The sequence below is a fragment of the Corticium candelabrum genome, chromosome 3, assembly GCF_963422355.1.
Source record: "Corticium candelabrum chromosome 3, ooCorCand1.1, whole genome shotgun sequence".
Lineage (NCBI taxonomy): Eukaryota > Metazoa > Porifera > Homoscleromorpha > Homosclerophorida > Plakinidae > Corticium > Corticium candelabrum.
Window position 1 is genome coordinate 882641 of NC_085087.1, and position 13527 is coordinate 896167.

The 13527-nt window shown below is 39.0% G+C and overlaps 2 protein-coding genes across 8 annotated transcripts; both read left to right on the forward strand.

Moving 5' to 3' along the window:
• Window positions 1-925: 925 nt before the first annotated feature.
• Window positions 926-1931, forward strand: LOC134176696 (transcription factor ETV6-like). The gene is made up of 2 exons (XM_062643357.1): window positions 926-1138; window positions 1576-1931. The coding sequence occupies exons 1-2, from the start codon at window positions 1063-1065 to the stop codon at window positions 1824-1826; spliced, it is 327 nt and encodes a 108-aa protein (XP_062499341.1). The 5' UTR covers window positions 926-1062; the 3' UTR covers window positions 1827-1931.
• A 67-nt stretch (window positions 1932-1998) lies between these two features.
• LOC134176695 (uncharacterized) lies at window positions 1999-9242 on the forward strand. 7 transcript variants are annotated; one of them, XM_062643353.1, is made up of 11 exons: window positions 1999-2967; window positions 3036-3138; window positions 4981-6508; window positions 6585-6704; window positions 6763-6841; window positions 6904-7097; window positions 7155-7221; window positions 7790-8000; window positions 8066-8399; window positions 8718-9000; window positions 9061-9242. In XM_062643353.1, the coding sequence occupies exons 7-11, from the start codon at window positions 7166-7168 to the stop codon at window positions 9134-9136; spliced, it is 960 nt and encodes a 319-aa protein (XP_062499337.1). In that variant the 5' UTR covers window positions 1999-2967; window positions 3036-3138; window positions 4981-6508; window positions 6585-6704; window positions 6763-6841; window positions 6904-7097; window positions 7155-7165; the 3' UTR covers window positions 9137-9242. The 7 variants fall into 7 exon arrangements, with proteins under 7 accessions (XP_062499337.1, XP_062499338.1, XP_062499339.1 ...); XM_062643354.1 differs by having other exon boundaries at window positions 4981-5415; window positions 5754-6704; XM_062643355.1 differs by having other exon boundaries at window positions 4981-5231; window positions 5303-6704.
• The last annotated feature ends 4285 nt before the right edge of the window (window positions 9243-13527 follow it).

The window sequence follows — 13527 nt, forward strand, 5'->3', positions numbered from 1 at the left end:
AATCAGAAGATTCCTCGTCATCTGAAACTGAAAGTTCCAAGAATGATTATGAAGACTAGAAACGGATCCTAGACGCACTCTTTCTTAGCTAACCGACACCCCAACTGGGAAGTTTACTGTGTTGGGTTACTGCTAACAGCCTGCTAGCTATAACAATTATGTACTTAGCCTTATGCAATTAACCCTAATCCCGCCTTAGTCCCACCTTTCTCCGCCCTCTAACTCATTAAAATACAGGAAATTGGCACTATTAACTTCCGTTACGTCTCTAGCCCAATGGTGAGTGTAATTAGATCCGGCAAGTGAAGAGCTTTCAATTGATACCAATATCCGCTCGGAGGGCAACACCTTTGTTGCGCAAATGGCCACATTTCACCAGTCTCTCTAATGCGTGAACGCACTTTAGTATCATCGTAGAAGAGAAGAACTGAGCGCGATAGACGGGTATTTGCTATGGGTATCGCACGTAGTAATCCCCCTCCTCCCCCCGAAGGTCAACAGCAAATACTAGAGGAATTACATGAAGGCCATCCGGGCATAGCACGGATGAGGTCCTTGGGAAGGAGTTAGTTATGTCTGGTGGCCCAAAATGGATGGGCAAATCGAAGAAAGAGTCCAGCAGTGTCCCACTTGCCAAGTACACCGTCATGCACCCCGGAGTCACCTTTACACTCATAGAGTGACCTGACCGTCCGTGGGCGCGGCTACATTTGGATTTTGCCTGACATATCGGTTTGCCGAGGCAGGAAATGCCTACGTAAACAGTTCCTGTTCCAACCGCAAACGAGGTGCCGTGGGTAGCGCACAAGACAGTCACTGTGTAAGATCATTTCCTGTTGCAAATTCCTTGGCTATAACAACCTGTCCCGATCTTCCTTGAGTAGTCTGAGAGAATTTGAGTCTCGAATTCGACTACGGTAGGTTGTGAAACAAAGCGAGGTGCATGGGTTGACTATTTCGATCTGCATGTCGTTGTTGTTCTAGTCTACTAGATATAGTGTCAATGGTTGAACTTACGGTTGTTCACTGCATGCGTTAATTCAGTCATTCGCGTTTGTGTAGATGACTTTGGACTTAATGCTGGCTCCCGTTGACGTGGAAGACAGGTTTTCAACTGAACGAAGACACCTACCAGGAGGTGAGCCGCCGTATACGTCCAGTTGGATTGTGCGACAACCTCAAGCCCCATTTGTCTTGTTTACAACACCAGCCGTTAACAGTAGACTACAACCGCTTCATGTTATTTGCGTATAGCTTGTTCTCTCGGGTAGTGGCTATGTGGGTGTGATCGATCGAGTCACATGCTGCATGTTGTTGCCTGTTCATAAATAATTCATGCATGGTTGTACAGTATCTTCAGGAACTCTAGATTACTAGTAGCGATCGATGTTAGTACTGTACTCGCTGCGGCCTAGGCAATGCGTGCAAATACCATTACTACTGCAGCCTAGCTGTTACTCCCGTTATTCAAGCGTGGCAAGTCATAACTGTCCGTACTTTAATTTGTTAGTTATAATTATACCAGTCACTGTACTGTTCGGAATTCGCACGTTATTTCCGCTTTCGTTCTTGCAGATCCTCGTTCATGGTCTAGGGATGATGTCAGCAGATGGTTAAATCTAATGGAAGAGAGATACCATCTATCACCAATTGACAGGAATAGATTTTCTATGAGTGGACGAGCCCTATGTCTCATGCAGAAAGAAATGTTTAGTGCCAGAGTACCAGAAGCAGGGCAGCTGCTGTATGACGATTTCCAGCTTCGGCTCCGGTTTGTGCTAGGTCTGGCTGTGTGCAAAATGAAACAAAGTAGTAGCAGCTTTTGAATTGCTGAGGATTAATTCAGGTGTAACAAACATACTTAATTAAGTTACTTTGCTAGCGTACTATGTATAAAGAGTAGCCTAGTCATCTAAACTTTGTAACAATTATATATATATCTATCTATATATATATAGTACTTTGCATAATTAATTGTTGTGAAGGAAATGAATCATCACACTCCTACACCAAGGAGAAATGGATACATATGCCTGCATGCACATATACATCAGCAAACTACTCCTTTCTAAACTTGCATGGCTTGATAGAATTAAGTTCCAAGAGACTGCTGTAAATCTTACACAGCTCAATAGCACAATACATTGTAATTCTGATGGCAGATTCAACAATGTCTTGCAATCTATCTGCTAATGACACACAGAGTGAGGTACAACAATGGTTCTGCAATGGTACAGATTACACAGTACCTTAAATGTAATAACAAAACACGCTGAATTACATGCTATGGTGGAAGGACATGTGCCTACTAGTTGTTTCTAATGAGCAGATAGATGGTTTCAAAAATCACATGTGATTCCATGCATGCAGTCTCGATCCTGCTAAAGTTAATTTTTACCAATAACAAGTGATGACTTGACATACCTTACAACCTTTCTCTTCTTTGTGGAGTTGTAAACAATGATGCCAAGTGCAATAAATGGCAAGGTGTGCTCAGAGTGTGAGAACAGGGGCTTGGCCAGATCGAGTCCAAGATTTGGGGGCACAATAAAAAACTTTCTCAAATCTGTATTTCTATACTTCTACTTTAATTAACCGTCTAGTTTTCATTTTTCAAGCTTAAAGTCTTTTGTTTTTGTCTACTGCAGCAAACCTGTCTACACAGCCGAGAGTTCTAGCTAGGGTAGTCTTCGGTCTCTTCAAACATGAAAACAAATGTTCACATGACGCGGTAGATATACATGCACCTGTATATATAGTGTCAATACAATTTGAGCAGGTGTACGAAAGCCTCCTTGCCTGTCATGGTAAGAGATGATCTTTTATGATGCCCGGTAAACGTCGCACTGGACTTCTAGCATGCGTTCCCTCTAGGGCACGTGCAATGCATACGTGCATTACCACGTTGACGCGCGAACATTTGAGAGTCATTTCCATAACAACAGAAGGTTCAGTACTCAGAAATTGGTACGTGTCTACATCAGTTACATGTTGTCTGTTTTTCATTCTGTAGCTGAACTTGAGCTCTAATCTAGACTTGTCATGAGCTTGGCTATGTTCTTTTGCTAACGGCCTCAATGCACTAGCTCCTTTTCATCTGATACAGAATGGAAACAGCACGAAGAAGAGCACAGAAAGGTACATATGATGTCTACCAGGTTCCTAGCTGTAGTGTCTGTCCGTCTGTGTTGTCCTGTGCACCTGCATGTACATGTGTACCCGTCAAAAGACTGGATGTCCTAGGACACTACTTGGAACTTCTTGTCATTACGGTTCCACTGAGTTTTTCACCTGCTACTGAGACTGTCCTTGAAGCTACAAAGTACGTGGAACACCAAAAGTAATCATGAAGAAGCTAGATGACAAGAATCAAATTTACTATGAATAATAGCACTGTTTAATTAATTAACTCAGGTATATGAATCTTCAAAACTTTGATAGCTAGTTCTAGCTTCCGGCTGTACAGTTAAAGGGAACACCAACATAGGTACTATGATGGACTGAGCTGTTGATTTCGACAAGTCTCATTAATGAATTTGTCTGTGCCAAAATAGCCCAATACGTGATCCACAGACACGACCACAGATGTCACAGGTGTTTGGGTGCTGCAATGGTAGTTCCCTACCTTTCAGCATTGTGTCTTCATTATCTTAGCTTCACAGTGATCGTCTTCAAATTGTTGGATTGCAGTACTGCATGTTGATCTCCATAGAGACCTATCATTAGCTATTTTTCCCACTGTAGAGGATCTATGTGGCAAGATTTCAAGTTCGTCTTGAGACTGTCTTTGAATCTTTGGTTTGAACTCCCTGTAAACGTGCTCCCTCTAGTTGTCCGTAGAACACAGTCTTCGGTATTCTGTCATCATTCACACGAAGCAAGTGCCCTGACTAACTAGATAGAAGGACTGTCTCGATACCATTCATGTTGCAGATTTTAAGAACTTCCTTATTAGGAACCAAATTCTGCCATCTGGTACCAGCAATCTTGCACAGACACATCATTTGAAAACGGTCTAAAGTTTTGACGTGCCTGCAATAGGTACGTATTATGTGCACTAACATACATGATACATACATAACTTTACTAGTAGGTACTATGCACTAACATACATACATACATACGTATAGATAACATAGGTACTATGTCCACCAACGTACATACAGAACATACATGTAGGTACTGTACTATATGCACTAACATACATTTTTTGTATTATATCAGAGTCTGTACGACTACAATAAAAGAGGTACTAAAATTACATCAAATACACAACTAAACTATACAGAAAGAAGGAAGAACATACTTACAATACACTATGAAACCTAAGTGGTGTAATGGTGTCTCTGATCCTTTACGTCTGTACCAGCAATGTCTAATACATACATACGTTTACAAGAGCCTCTACGGCCCAGGTTAGGTACAACAGTCACTATGAACTTGCTACAATGTAACTCTAGAACCAACAGTCACTATATGTACTTGCTAGAATGAGCAATAGTCACTATGTACTTGTTTTGACAGAAGCAACACTCCATAGATAGAGGCAATTGCATATGAAATCCTTGCGTAAGGGAAATGTCTGTGCCCATCCCATACATGAACTTCTGACCCATACATACATACATGCATTCATACATACATAGTACATACATACATGTAGACATACAATTAATAATGCTTAAATAAATTCAAATTGAAAACCATTGCTAAGCAATCAGTCTTATGCACATCATTTCTAATCACTCTGTCTGTAATTCATGCAAACGATTCTTGTTGGTGGTTAGTGGAAAAGCAATGTCAATTTTGCAGAGTCTTTTGTAACTGAAGAATGTTACTTAGTAACCCCAGAATTTAACTGCATAGTAGCTATTGAAAGACAACATACCAGAATTCTCTAGTTGTCTATGTGCAAGCGCATGCACCACACACAAATGTGTGGTTATAGTTTTAGTAAGTAAACATGTATCTTGTCTTTAGGATGATTTATTGCTCAATAATAGTGCATTGTCATCTGTTGAGAGCACACAAAAGGAAGCCAGAAATAAATGCCTTGACTGTGGGGCTCAGTATAAGACACAGCAAACACTAACGACACAGGAGGAAACAACATGGTTCTGGCTACGAGAAAGATATTTGGCATAAATGCATGGTTGAAGAATGTGGTTTGAAATTTATGCAAGTGAAGAGTCTAACAGAACACATGGTGTCACATCATAACATGGACATGGGTATGTTGTACTTTCACCCTATATTCATGTCAGAGATAATGCCATATGGACGTATTTGTACCATCCACAAGAATATGTGAACTTGAATTCAATAGCAGTGATGAATTTTTTGAGTGGAAAAGGGAGGAAGAGAGGAAGACATGCACATACTACAGAAGAGTGAGGTCAAAGAAGGCAACCCAAGGTTGTAGCACAATTTTAGTATGTACTACGCTTACTACATAGGCATAAGAAACGAGGGGGGGAGAGAAACGGGGCACGTGCCTCTTCAACTTCCAGCAAACTGAGTAGATCTTGTCAAGTCGCATAATGCTGTAAACATGCCTGACATTCACGCATGCTGCTTTGCTGTGTTAGCTGTATAAGACTTGTGATATAGACATACAATCAGCCCAGTTGTTGTTCTGTACCATGCCCTGGTAGACAGACGTGTGTCCCTCTAACTGAATTAGATTCCTATACCTATGTATTGTGCTTGATATATACAGCTATAATTTGATATAATTGCCACTGTAATTGTAGAGTGTCAGACCCTGTACTTTGTCTGCTGTCGAAGTCACAAAGCAAACAAAAAAGACAGCGAAAACAAGAGGAACCAAGAATGCAAAAACGAATGGAAACAATTTGTCTCTCCAGGATCAATGCAAAATTTTATCCACACGGCAAAGTCAACGTATGGTATGTGAATGGACATACCAATCACTCTCCAAATCTATCCGAAATGCCATACATCCCCTTACCAGATGATGTCAAAGACATTGTTTCACAAAAGCTGGCAATGGGAGTGGCAGTAGAGAGAATTCTTGACATTGTACAGTTGATAATACCTGACTGAGTTTTCTCTGTAAATACAGTGGTTGTTTTGGTACACCCAGATATATGGAGTGGTGTTGGAGATCGAGCAGAGAGACACAATTTAACAGCATAGCACAGAGAGAGCACTTCATAACATGGCAGGACATTAGGAATATTTCCAAGTCAGTTGTAGATATGTCTACAGTGAACCGTGCCGATGATGCACAGTCTGTCGTTGCAATTGTGAAAAAACTAGCCATGAGCAATATAACCCTGTCTTGTTGCACAAACCATTTGGCGTGAAGGATGATAATTTCCCTGAATTACCACAAGATTCATTCATGTTAGTGATTCAGACAGAGCATCAGTAAGAGCTCTTTGAAAAATTCAGTTCTGGAGTGGTTTGTGTTGACTCAATGCACAAAACATATCAATACAACTATAACTTATTACCCTGATGATCAGACATGATCATGGTCAAGGTAAAGACATTTTAGCCACGCAATCAGTCATTGAAGAAATTTTTCTAATTCTAAAGTCATTTGCCACACTTCATAGGTCGCACAGTAGCTTGGGCAATAAGCAGCAAGGAAGATCGCCCTTACATGTACCAGGTCTTTCAAGCTGTCAAAACTGCATCACCAAATGCTGTTGTGACAACATTAATGAGTGATGATGGTATAAAGTATATCAGTTGATATTTTCACAAAATATTGTTTGCATTCATGTCCTATAGACAATGCTGCATGGACTGCTGCCAAGGCTGTATTTGGAAACAACATGAAGCGTCTCCTATGCAGATGGCATGTTGACAGGTTTACAATGTGTACATACTGTATGCAAAGTGCTTTTTATGTTTTTAGCTATTTGCATCTAGAAACTTTAGGAATTTATATGCAAAAAGTAAAGAACAAACTTCATCAGGTTGCTCTGTACCAAGGCTTGTACCTCATCCTAAGTGAAACAGACCGAACAAAATTTCATGGGTACATGAATTCTTTTGTTCATACATGGCTGCTAAAAGAACCCGGCTTCATTGATTATTTAAGACACACTACAGCAACAGGCCAGGTAGTACAATCTGTTGATGCAAGTGGTATGACTGCTAAATATTGTTGACTCTTACAGAGGTGTGGGCAATGGCATACAGAGATTACGATCATGTTGACACAGACACAAACATGGTTGTGGAAAAGTAAGTACTATTTGACATTACAGTAAGCAAAACCAGAACTCTTTATTTCAGAACCACTGTATGTATGTACTTGTAACAATAGAAATGAGGGTAATTTAGGAATATGGGGCATAAATTCATGCCACTCTATTTGAGAAAGTTGTACCTATTCCTACACTTCTGTTATCTGTCTAGCCACTCCATAGCCGAACACAAATCACTCTACACTAGAACTGATTTCAGGATGTAACTGGATAAGCTAGAGAGCTGGCAAACTGACAGTGATGAGCCAATAACTAAATACTGTTGACTATTACAACTATGGAAGTGTATTTGGAAAGATTTACTTGCAACAGAGTTGTAAATGCTAAGTTGCTATCTTGTCAACAATGATCAATCAAGGCTTATAGAACCCTCATTTCAATGCACTTGAGCATATATATATATATACCCTGGGTTAAATGCACTTGACCAATCATTGTAGATTACAAATTATGTACCTTGACTATCAAGGAACACTTGATGCGTGGTCACTAAAACATCACCCTTGATTTCACAGTAGCTGATGTATACTGTTTCTTTCTTGCAGTTTCCACAGCAAACTGAAGAGACACCCCTCTTGTTTGGCAAACAGCTCTAATAGACGAATAGATCATTTGGTCAATGTTCTTCTAAAAATGGAAGAAGACCAATACCTTGATGTACAGAAAAAACAGCGCTGGCATACACTCAATCCTAGGACAAAACAAGAAGAGACACAACATGACCGGGAAGTTCTGATCAGTGATGCAGATATGGAGGTACATAAATGCAAATAGCTAAGTTTACACACCCATTATAAACTGAATATCACACATACACACAGGAATGTGAAAGAAACATCTGGACTGTACAATCTCAATCAAAGGCTGAAATCATTTACCATGTTAAACAGCTTCACCCATGTTGTCCCAACTCCAGTTGTGCATCTTTCACATGTGTCATCTGTGGCTTCTGTTGGCACATGTTTCAGTGTAGCTGCTACGACTTTGCAACAGGGCACCTTTGCAAACATATCCACAAAGCGTGTGCAAAACATTGTCTAACTGCTTGTGTGGCAACATTACCAGATACAAGTGCCAATGAAACGGATGACAAACAGAGTTCTCGTCTCAAAGTTGTGATACCACAAGCAGAAGTCAGCACTAGAAGGGTTGAAGGTAGCACTACATTATGACAGACAGCAAAAACAATGCCATGTCTAATAAACACACTGACTGATTAACTTCATGTCTACCGTCTACTAAACAATTAAACTCATACGGGTACCTACAGAACTAGTAAATGTAAGATGTCATTAGTCCACAAGAACTGTACAATGCAAATGTCTAACAAAGGTCTAGACTACAGACATCAAATGATCGACATTCTACATCACGATCAAGGAGGCACACAGACAGACAGACTGAATGACTGACTGACTGACTGACATACAAACATACTGATAACATGCAGTAGTAATTGATTGTCTCTGGCAGGAAAAGCAGCAGCCACAGCTGCAAAGCTATCTTTTGCAAAATCTTTGTGTCGCACCATATGCCAAAGACTAGATAGTGGAAGTTTCAATAGTGTGTACTTGCCAACTGTCCTATCACACCTAAAACAGGCTGAGCTGATAAGCAGGCTTGACCAACACACATCAACAACAAAGTATGAGAAGAAAAGGATAATAGCACCTGGCCAAAAACATGAAAAGCAGCCCAAACAGTTCTACCGGGTTTTGAGTAAACCAGGTCACAAAAGGAAGGCAGAAATATTGAGGTACCATTTGTATACATGAACCAATTGAAACATCTGCTTAATTTGTATTGCCTACATCAGAGCTCCAAACCCACATGAAGCGAAACGGTTATGTGAAACAACATTGGAAAGACTGTGGTATGTTTCTTTTATATAGATTGGGAGGAGTTTGTTCGAATGATGATATGTGGATGAAAAATTAAGTCACTGATACCCAGTTATTCCCAATTTTGAGTTTTGGGTGCCATTTATGGAATATAGAGAACTCATAGAGAACTCAACAAGCCTATAATGACTACAGTCAATATACTGCCTACAATATAGAAAAGAAATTATATAGGAAGGCTTTTGGAATGAAGTCCAGAGACTCCATCTCAGAAGGATTTGACGGCAAGTTTCAGGAGGTTTCTTCCAGGATCTATAATGCTTGCAGAATTTGTTTATATGGAGGGCTATTGTTTCCAGAAACTCTCTAACACGTGGATTAATGGCTGCATGTTTATCAGGGACTGTACGCGTATAGGCCTAACAGCTAGTATTTATGCAGAGTTTTTATAGTTTGCATGTTTGCGTTATCTTACAAGGAACTACTGCAAGCACTATATGTACACATACACTCTGCATGCTCCATAGTATTTTGTAATTCTTTCCTTTACCATATTGCCACCGTGCAGATTCATATCCCTAGGATGCCCAAATGTTTCATAATATCAGTGTAAGCAATTAAGCAATTAAGGTTTTCTCCACCCAGATGATCGAAACCTGGGATCAGCAATAAAGTAACTTTTGTTTGTTTTTCTAAAAATCGCAGCTATGCTCGCTCTTCTTTGCATTAAATACCAAATTATTTTTACTGCAAAAGAACCACAAATATCATAGTACCAATCCTTGCACTATCCAGAAACTGATAATTCCTTCAACCAGTAGATTGTCCACATAAATATTAAAAAGAAATGACGAAAATACACTTCTCTGTCTGACTCCATTTCTTACACCACAACCATAAGAGATCGACCTTACATATACCGTTCCACCTTATCATTACTTGCATAGTTTTTGATGAACGTGCAGGACTGTAATTTGTAACGTTCTGTTACAATTGAATGTACAGTTAACAACATAGAGAGAAACATCTTTCTTCAATAGTTTGTTGAAGACAAGCGATAGCAAGAGACCCTATCAAATGTTTTGATAGATCTAAATCTCAACCATAAACATGCATGTAGACCTGTTGAAGTTGTATGTAACATTTTATAGTTTCTTTAACTACAATTAAATGAACAATCACCACAACTATTGCTTAAAAACTAAACTGTTGGTCTGACGACCATACGTCTTTGCTATATATACGGCGGCCAAGAAGGATAATCTCTATAATGCCTTTGAGACTCTAGACTGATGACAAAGTTAGCAATCCCTCGATCTGTAATTGTTCTTGTCTGTGACATCACCCAACTTCTCTTTCACACTATAGGACATATATGAGGTGAGAAACTGCATGACTGGGAACAAAGGAGTACGTGTCTCAGGGATGCAGTGCAATACTGAAGTATGGTTTTATCAGATATGTTTTATCCCTGATTTAATCCTTCTCCAGAAATCAGCCTGATCATTTTGAACCAAATTGTCAGAGACCTTCTCTAAAGAAGACCTCTCTTTGTTTTTTTCACCAACCTCAGCTTGCGTTGAATAGTCTCCGAAATCTACACATTGAGGTAAATATATAATCTAGGTTTTCCAGCAGATTGACCTCCAGTGCATGCATGCATATGTGCATAATCAGCCCTGGCATTGTCTTTCAGCTCCTTCAAATCACTGTTCCACCCAACAAACTATAGCTTTCCACACTTAAGCTTCCTCTTCCATTTAGGTACTTCATTCCCAGACTTAATCCTTTATCACTAACCATGCATGCACGCAGAGCATCATAGAAGATCTGTAGGTCTCGCTTATGCACACAATTTATCAGGATCATTAGAAACGGTAGCGTCTACTGGTGCATGTATAAATGCAACTGATTTCCTTCTCTACACAGTCTCTGCATCTAGCAAGGTCCATGGGAGTAGCCTAGCTCATTCCATCGCAACTGTACAAGAGGTAGCTATAGGTCGTATGAGTGTTTGATTGTATACTTGCAACGTCCACACTATATAAGTTGGACAGACATGATCGATGATTAATTGGCCAATGATGATCTGATGTTACATATTATTCATAAGAGATGGTTAACTTTGCACAGACTAAATCAGTTCTCTTTTAAGAGCATAATAAAGCTCAATTGGGGATAATCCAAACTGATCAATTCTTCTTGTGCTTCAAGTACTTGGTCAACATATTTTTATGTGTCATTGAATGGACTGAATTGGTACGATTACTGATAATCTTATTATATATATATATATATATATATATATATACATATATAAGTGTTAAACTTTAAAAATTATTGATCTCCAGAGGCCAAGAAATGCACACTTGTTGATTGATGTTGCTATAAAAACCAAAACTGAGGACCTTTGCATGCAAATAAATTCGATAAGAAACTGCTTCATGTGAGCCAATAAAGTACCATCTAGATGTTAGAGTTGCAGAAGGAGACTACAAGTATATGATTATGATATAGAAATAACAGCGGACCCTTGGGATCACCTTGTTGGAGTAGATCCGTTATAGAAACCTGCATTGTTTTCATAAAGAGTTTGCTTGTTGAATAGTAGTTCTACTCAGTCCAAGCTTGTAGTTCTGGAAAATCTTTTGCCATGCAGACATATATGCATATATAGTAAAGTTGTTATCACACTCATGCTGAACACATTATATCTATTTCTTCATGCATGTCCACAGGTAGACATATACAACACAATGCATGTTTTCTTTATCGTTATAGTCACAGATATTAATATCCTATAGCGGTGTGACTGTGAATGAATAGCATCTTCTAAGCTATCTATACTACACGCTCGATCCTATACTTGCCCATAAAGGAAATGTTTGTATACATGAAAGCTAGTCCACAGCACAATTAAGTTTCACAGAAAGCCACAACAATGACTGACCACTTCTCTGAATGCATGAGCTGGGTATATTAGACTTTCCAGATTCTTGTGTATAAGACGGTTAGTGGTCTACTCCATGTATCTATACCCAAGGTGAGATTTGCTTAATTGTCAATTAATTAATTAAGTCTTTCATACACTGTACTATTATAGGCATACAATTAGTATAGTCTGCCTCAACTTTTTTACAAAAGGCAAACATACCTAAATGATAAAAAGGTCAGTGAATAATTCAAAGATCTTTAATTAATCAAGTCATTGCTCTGTACGAAGTCTAAGTGGTGCTATAGTGTATTGAGATTTTGGCAAAACCCTAACCTGCCATAGTCAAATGCATGCAGTTTCTATAGGTTTGTGTGTAAGTTTATTACTTTACTAATCGAATAATTACCATTTTGAAAAATAGTTCAAAGTGTATCTTTGGTCTTATAGACTTTGATGAGTCTTAGTTTTCTGTGTGCCATTTTGACTGCTCTCTCTCTCTCTCTCTCTCTCTCTCTCTCTCTCTACATACACACACAGTAGAACACCACTTATCCGACGAGCATGGGACCAAAAGGACGTCAGATAACTGAAAACGTCAGATAATTGAAAACGTCCCGATAACTGACGCATTTTGAAAAGCAACTGCAGAATAACTTCTTTGACTAGGGAGAACACTAATGGGAACTGTCAAGACTTAAAGTAACCACTAATCTTAGTCTGGATCAATGCTTTCGCTCTTCTTGCTGTAGTTTTCATCAGCAGCCCATTCAGTAAGACCATTGTGCTTACTAAAACTTCAGGTTGTTCTTCCAGGTACTGAAGAACCGTTTCTAGAGCTTCACATCTAATTTGATAACACGTGGATCACGGATTCAGTACTGTACACACAGGAATCGTATATCCTAGCGTGTGCACAGCCTAGCAGTTCAGACAAGCCATGTACCGTCGGATAATCCGTGCTGTTGTATAACTAAAAGTGTCCGATAAGTGGTTTCCTACTATATATTACATACATGAACGTTCCCCATCCAAACATCAACAACTCAAGTATGCATGTCCCAACTAGTACGTCCTCTATCTCTAAATTGAAATGTTGTAAAACCAATCTAGTATTATATGACCATAATTTCACACATTTGTTTTAATAAGTTGTTTAATTAAAAACTTTGAAAATGTCATGTGACTTATTGCAGAAATTCTTATATATATATATATATATATATATATATATTAGGTGACCAAACATAGCATTGATAATATGTTGGCATTCCCTAGACATGCTTCAATCACCCCTAGCTAGAGATTGGCATAATACATGTATATTGCATATATATTTATTCTTTTATCTTGTCTAGGTAAAGAATTACTACTGCACCAATATGTACGGGGTTGCACTAAGCTTTTAGCAAAGCAATTGTGCCCTAGGTCATCAACATGATGTCCTCCCATATAATAAAGTCTCAACACTAGATACAGTATTGGTGCAATTTGTAGTGAATTTGTACCT